We start from the raw sequence: 7430 nt of genomic DNA, 5'->3' as shown, positions 1-7430 counted from the left end.
TAATGAAAATGTATTTAGGTTCTGCGTAGATGTGCTTAGATGTTTATCGTCGTTATCTTTTTAACTTTCAAACCAATTATTTTTTTCCTAAAAACTTCGCATTGATGAGGTATTAATGTGAAAACAATTGGTTGTAGTCAGTGTGGCCAAAAGCCGCCAAATGCCTATCAGAAATTGCAAAATACCTTCGACCCGAATGATGACATTTCGGCCGATAGAACGGCAGGTTGTCGGATACAATTTGCATGATAGATTAATATGTAATTTCAACAACATCCTGCACATGGTAAATAGATCGTGATAACCAATATCAGTTTCTGTCCATAGTTTTGTACCGTCCATAATTTACTCGTATAAGATGTTTTAAGAAAAAAACTCAATTATTTTAGTTTGGTGCTCTCGTATCTATTTGAATGGTTTTATTATTAAATTATTGATATGTAAAAGACAATTTAACGAGATCCGATTCTTATCCAATGGCGACGGTACTTAATTTACGAAACACAATCAAAGTGCTACATGACTTCCACTGGACTATACCAGGGTTGACCATCTGGCATGTGTAAACTTGGCGCTATACAGCACATTTGGATACACATCCACATTAAGAAACTGCTAGGAATTTCCAAAACCTTAGATGATCACTCAATGCAAACATTAAAACGGCAAAACTAGAGATGCAAAGAAGACTGGAAGTCTGTCGATTCAGTTATCAACTTATGCCCAATTGTAAAACTAATGATGGTCTCTCAGTTCTCCTGTTGGCCAGTAAGTATTGTTTACACCAAGCTGTATCTTAAATTTTAAAATAGCTCACATGGGGTTGTGTAGCTGGTAACATAGTCCAAAAACTAAAATTCATCATCGTAGTCCGGAACACTTCCAGTATATGGATGAACAACTTCTCGCTTCCCGCTAGCGTTAAACACTACACACATCAAACGAACCATAATGCCGGGTGTGAACAGAGTATCCAGATCGTGCCGAGACAGCGTTGTGGCGTGTGGGAAAACAAAGACATACTGGGCACCTGGATTTTTCTCTTGGTTGATCTGACCTGGGACACTTCGTGCGTAGCGGATAATGCGGAACCTTTTCTGCTTCTGATTTAGTGTTTCCAATTTTTTAAGCAAATCGTCAGCCGAGCGCTTGAAGGCTTCTGCTAGCAGGAGGCACGGGTTGGACGCACGAATGTATCTGCCAGCAAAATGCCAACCGTGCATCACTTTTCCGGCGGATTCGTAAATTAGCAAATCCGCTCGCTGACCCGTTTTCGTAAATACCAACCCGTCAGCCTTTGCATCCCGGTAAACAGGCAAGCACCGTATAATGGACAAACCGATCACTCCCCGGCTTCTGGCATGCTCTGCGGCATCAAACTTGGATAAGTCCATGTTTCTGTTGTCGGGGTCACATATGGTGATGGCTGCTTGAAATTCCAAAGAATGTATATCGTGGGTGTTGTTAAGGGCATGGGGATCTGAGAAGGGCGTAGCCGAATCGTAGTTACCGGTGTAACATTGAAGCTGCCGCATTTCCCTTTTGAGTCCTGTTTCCAGATTGCTTGTATATTCAACCGCTGCGGAGGAGATGACAGCAATGCTGTTTTCCTGAATTCCCAGACTTTTGAACCGCTTTGCTGACTTGATCACCATTTTATGCAGTTGTTCTGTCACGTCATGCTTCCCCGGTGGTATGACTATGTACTCACCATCAATCAATTCACCGTAAACGTTCAGGTCAAACAGCAGATTGCTGTCGCTAGCGGGACGCAGCTGAAGATTTCGAGCAGACCGCAGGGATACTTTTAGCTCTGTGCACGGCAGTGTGTCCAAAAGGTCACCAGTAAAGCTATCCGGCAGTGCAGCTGCCCAAAAGTGCAGCTCACGGGACAGCGGAAGACTGGCTTTATGATTATCACGCTTGTATTTCCACATCAGATACAGCTCTTGTGCCATTCCAAAAAAGCACAAATGTCCTTCATCAATGAACACATGGCATGGCAAAAATGCACTGATAATTTGACGTGCTCTGGACAGGAAAGGATCATCCTTAGACACATGCACAATCCGTAAGCGGTCTGACTCAATTTCATGCGTACGCAGTAAAAAATCCTCGTATTGAGTTGCTAACTTCGGCGGTGCCAAAATGATCGCCTTATCCTTGCTGGATGATTTCAATAATTCTAAGCATTTGTACTGCAGCAAAATGGTTTTCCCGGTTCCTGCTTCACCGTACATAAAACGTTCACTGCCACCGTTCCATATGTCTTGTTGCTCGCAGTTTAAGAAAAAAACTGGTCTTAATCCGCGAGGTTTTCGCTTGATTTGCTGCATTTGATTAACTTTTGGGAAAATATCCGGTGGAGGCGGTAATGCCAGTTTAGGTAGCAAAGCTAGCTCCAACTTGTCATATCCATTTAGGATAGAATAATCTAAAATTTTCGGCATCACTATCTTCTCCACTGCCTGTTTGTAATTATCAAAGGTGAAAGCTGGTTCTTCCGACGCCGGCCACAAATCGACCAGAGGACAAATTTGGTTCGTAGGTGTGGGAGTTGACAGCTTCTCCAACCATGTTTTGTCCACTTGATTGTGAGGCAACGATGTTTCGCGGATGGCAGCGTCGCTTGACTGATAGAATATAAAAGACTTGATGTATTGCGTGTCAATACCGTATGCTTTGAAGGCGCAGAGTATGGTATCAAGCTGCTCGGTAGCTTTGCGGCGGCTTTCAACGGTTTCCGCGGATTTCACTTCGAAAACTGTCAATCCATGTTTGTGAATAACAAGGACGTCCACATCCGGAAGGGAAGATCTAGTCTTTGCACCATCTGGCTTTTTGCTATCAAGGGTCGAAAAATTTGGGCTTCCAAAAGCCACCACGTTTTCTGCACTCGATGAGCTAGCCGGATCAGGAAGCGGCACACTGGTTATGGCTGATTGCTGTGCACGAACTTGCTTGTACCTTTCACTGAATTCCGCACCATCGCTACCTGTGGGAAAATCCCAACTCGTGAGAATAAACGCTTTTTCTTTATGGCGAGCAAATGCCCGCTTTAGTCCCATTAATACAAGAGATTCGGCTGCCGATCCTTTCGCGTTATCTACTGCTTTCTTCAGTCCATAATTCCGATCTTTTGCATCTGCTATCTCCCGCTCTTTTTTCGTTTTGCGAGCTTGTATTATCTCTGAGCTTTGATGTTTTTCATCGACCATCGCTGAAATTTCTACATCAAGCTTTTCCATAAGCGTCTTGTGACGATGTACATATAGCTGCAAACGCTTCTCGGTCGGTCCTTGATATGTCGGCTCGTACACCGGTGGATATGTGTAGCAAGTAAACTCTGCTGGATCACTCCAGTTCGGGAAAAGTTCGTCCATTTTTTCCGTTTGCAGCTTTTTTTCTGCTTCAGAGCCTTTCTGGAGCCGCGGAGGTGGTTTCTTTTCAGTCACTTTCCGCTCATCTCTGGGAGGCGTACTCATAGTCTCTGATGGAGGATTCTGCAGACAGTCATTAGGATTAGAAACGTCCACAAGAACGTATCCGGTTGGGCGGAGAGCAGCATATATTTCCAAGATCGCTTCTATGAAGTTCGCCTTATCAAAAGACGCAGACTGAGCACGGTTCTTCCAGAGCTCAAAATATTCGAAGCCAGCGAGCCTGACAATATTTGTTTGCGCGTCCGTATGCAGGAAAAAAAAATCAGCCACTTCGTACCATTTGTCCAAGACCGCTTTCCCGCTTTGTGGCATGTTTTGATAAAAAGAGTCACGTTTTCCGGGCAAAGTATCAATGGAGAAATCTTTCAGGCGCACGATGCCAGCTTCTTTGTGCACAATCACCCATTGCGAGCTATTTTCCCAGCGGCCATAAAATATCATCGCTTTTTGCTTCTTCTTGTGAAAATAACGCCGCAGCTCCATGCAAAGGGACATCTGCACATTGCGCCTCGCCTCCTTCTCTTCCAGGAGTGCCTTGGAAAGTGGAGCCGTGCATGGCTCGTTCCACTCCCAATTGTCCCAGCCAGGACAACATCGATCCAGCAGCAACGTGATATCACTTTTGGTCATTCCGGAAGCGTTTGACATTGCGCGAAGGTTTGTGTAGTTCAGTCCGTTTAAGAGATCTGAAAACAAAGTCATGTCAATTTTTTCTTAGTGATTCTGTATTCAGTTCTGTGATCACAAATTATGCAACTGTCATTATTCGTTTCATTCAGTGCGTCCACTAGAGGTCAACCCAAGCCCGAAAACGCGACGGAATAGTTAATGCGATCTTGCGCTTAAGAGCGAGGTGCGCATAAGCCATAAACTGGCCTGAAGTAGGATCGTAACAGACAAAAAATCGTGCATGAAAACAGCTATAAACTTGGTTGCCTGCTGGTGTCCTATGTTAACCTTCAAGGTCTCCTACAGTAAACAGCATCTTAATAGATGCAAAGTGCCGCTGGTTAAATCGGCGAGGAGAACACCAAGGGATATTTGTTCTTAAAAATAATGTTAACTAGTGTTGTCCCGACAGGGAAATCGACCCTTCCAGTAAGCTCTCGACCGACATCGATCTATCCCGACCCGTTCACGTTCCCGGCAAGGTTAAAATTGTTAACTGTTGAATTTCCATTTGACTACCTTTTTGTACTGTTATTTTGAAAGATTTTATATGCTCTGTATTAGAAAATTTATCATAACTAAAATTTTTTTATGTAGTTAACCACAGGTCTGCAAAAACCATAAATCCGCAGGTTAAGTGAATGGCAAACTACGGAGCGCCACGCCACACTATTTATGCGTTACGTACATTGGCATGGCTGGTTCAGCCAAATACTGAGTCTGATATCTACAGAATAAAATGAAGTACTGTAGCATAAAACTGTAATATTTAGTGCATTCGAACATCAGGTGTAAAATAAATTTGTAGTACAATGTAAACATGTAAGTACTTATTATTCAGTTAATTTGTCCTTCTGCAAAATGTAATGTAGCGGTCGTCGGCCTCATTGTCAACTTCACACTATCGGTACGAGTACATTTACGTAATATATTTTCGGGTGGGTTTCTACAAAGCATGCGCTGATTTTTCAAGAGACAATATTGCCTTATAATATGCACCGGTGCACACCTTCTGGCTTCTGCCTTCTATGCGTCCTCTCCTCTACCGTGACTCGTGAGGTTCCAATAATGATACGGTGGCGTAGCGGGCCGCAGAGCTTGAAATGGCTCGAATCTGCCCTTTTAAGACTTCGTGTCTCTAAAATAATTCAGACAAGCTTGTAACAGCATTTCACGCAGCCACAGTTTAGAAACCATACGTTGACAACAACACAGCATAAAGTTTTTTCGCTGCTCACTGAATACGACTGCGTAATATTACAGGTATTTTCAAGCGGTGAAAATTCGACTTTCAAGAAGGCAGACGCTGTTCTAGTCTGGAGCGTTGAAATGTAACAGTGGTGAAAACTAAAACTCTGGAACAAACCTGCTTTCTGTCAAAGAAGGAACTGGTAGCAGTACTGGAACGGAATAGCGCTGATAGACCAATAGGACGCAAAACACTGAAGCGTCTAGAAAGCAGTACAAAGGGGTGTAAATATGTAATTTCCCGGCAAAGGAAACCTGATGCTTACTAACGTTTTGCGGACAAATTGTCGTGCCGATGCAGCCTGAAAATTGTTTGGACAATGGAATAAGAAACAGCGTAAAAATTGATCGTAATATGGTATCAGAGCTACCCATAAACAAAATGCAAAAAAATTGTCTGCGTTCTACACAAGTTACAAGTGATTCCAATATACAGCACAGTCAGCACTCACTCTCCACAGTACAGATACTCACAATTCCATATTGTTATTACGACGGCGAACCGGCTGGTGCAGTCAGCTAACTATTGCTCATCAGTTTTTGCTTTAAGGAACCGTAGCGGTGATCTCATGTCGATGAGCAGCGTAATGCCGCAGGGTAAGCTGTAAAGCTCGATGAGCTGACGAGATAATAGATTCAGTTGCCTGATTGAACGGTAGGATGAAAACAAAGAAAGGTTGGACTACACAGCCTGTAATACTGTTGGCGAAAGTATAACTTTTTTATTTTTTTTTTGTTTCTCGAGTAAATTGCAAGAGTTATTTTTAATTAACAACACAATACATCTCCGCGTGATAATTATACGAATGGGCTGATGTATCAGTCCGTTGCACGAATTTTTCGAAAATTTACAATTGGGTGTTTTAGTTACTGTACGGCGGAGCTCTGACATCTCAAAGAGTTCACAGCTCGTGTATTTCAGTAAAATTAGCCACAAGTGTACTTGTTTTATTTAGGACACTGTATCCGTTATCAGTGTAATCACTTTAATGTAATTATAATAGTCTGCCAACGATGGCAGTTGGTAATTGTGACCTGGGGGGATTATGGGCTTCGTTACACCGATGGGCACATTATTGACCATTTGCACTCTGAGTTCGGTGTGCAAGGTTCGTGGCCATGATCCTGCTTTCGGGCTGGCGTGGCATACACATTGATTGCCTTGTGAACAAGTACTTAATGATGCGAGTTTCCATGTACGCGTACTATGTTTTCATAAACTAGCCAACGGAAAACATATTCTGGACATGACAAGCTTTTTGGGTACCGGTTAGTACGGCACTCTCACACCGGGTGTATGCGTCCTGGTTAGCAGCTGAGTGTGGTGACAAGGGGTCAGTAATACAGATATCGAGCAACTAAAGGCAGCTGATTATTAATTTCTTAATTCAAGGCGGTATTATGCAGTTAACTGCTGGTTTAATTTAATAATTTACCAAGAGTGGCAAATAGGCCACTGCGAGGATTGCGCTTAGCTAAATGGTAACGCCGGTGGTCACAGAACCAGCCAGCCAGCCTGTTGAACCAGCCAGCCTGTTGCACTTTGGTTTTCTGTGCAAGGTTCGTGGCCATGAACCTGTTTTCCGGCAACGCTTTGTGTAGTTCATGAGGAAGGCTGTCCGACGCCTAGCTGTACAACCACCTATAGAGACTGCGTTAAATGGTAACTTTATCAGCTGTCAAGATCTTGAAATTATCCTTCTAATCAGCGCACGGATATCGAATTTCTCCGGTTTCATAAGCAGTTGCTTCACCACCCCGGTGAGCTTCATTCTCAAGCTGGACCGTTACGCTGTGATTTTTCCTGGATTACTAGATGGTACTCATGGTGCCGAGGACGTCCATGCGGGTTTCGCCGGGAGAACGTTTACACTGAAGTCCGCTTTTTGTTTCCACTACGCCTTCGGCCAGTTTTTCTGCACAGCATGAAAAGACGCCGAATGCGTAGTGGACATGGCGGCTCTATTTACATCGGATGTCCCCACCAAACCCGGTAATGCCGGAGCCCATTCCCAAGCCACCTATGTCGACGTGTCAGCGCCTGAAGTCAATTACGGTGTGGACAACGTA

At 43.7% G+C, this 7430-nt stretch overlaps 1 protein-coding gene across 5 annotated transcripts; it reads right to left on the bottom strand.

Annotated features, from left to right (window-relative positions):
• Window positions 1–468: 468 nt before the first annotated feature.
• LOC129602054 (uncharacterized) lies at window positions 469–5963 on the bottom strand. Of its 5 annotated transcripts, XM_055501008.1 has the most exons (5): window positions 5835–5963; window positions 5631–5662; window positions 5479–5563; window positions 5122–5250; window positions 469–4129 (listed from the first exon to the last, which is right to left on the bottom strand). In XM_055501008.1, exon 5 carries the CDS (start codon window positions 4089–4091, stop codon window positions 852–854), a length of 3240 nt encoding a protein of 1079 aa, XP_055356983.1. In that variant the 5' UTR covers window positions 4092–4129; window positions 5122–5250; window positions 5479–5563; window positions 5631–5662; window positions 5835–5963; the 3' UTR covers window positions 469–851. The 5 variants fall into 5 exon arrangements, with proteins under 5 accessions (XP_055356983.1, XP_055356984.1, XP_055356982.1 ...); XM_055501009.1 differs by lacking the exon at window positions 5835–5963 and having other exon boundaries at window positions 5627–5818; XM_055501007.1 differs by lacking the exon at window positions 5835–5963 and having other exon boundaries at window positions 5631–5818.
• Between the last annotated feature and the right edge of the window lie 1467 nt (window positions 5964–7430).

The sequence above is a fragment of the Paramacrobiotus metropolitanus genome, unplaced genomic scaffold (genome assembly GCF_019649055.1).
Source record: "Paramacrobiotus metropolitanus isolate TYO unplaced genomic scaffold, Prichtersi_v1.0 Parri_scaffold0000317, whole genome shotgun sequence".
Classification (NCBI taxonomy): Eukaryota; Metazoa; Tardigrada; class Eutardigrada; order Parachela; family Macrobiotidae; genus Paramacrobiotus; species Paramacrobiotus metropolitanus.
Note: the sequence above shows the minus strand (reverse complement) of the source record. Positions and strands in the feature narration are given on the sequence as shown.

What these genes read in the sequence shown, in the direction of transcription:
- LOC129602054 (XM_055501008.1), bottom strand. Translation starts at nt 4,091, where the DNA reads ATGTCAAACGCTTCCGGAATGACCAAAAGTGATATCACGTTGCTGCTG.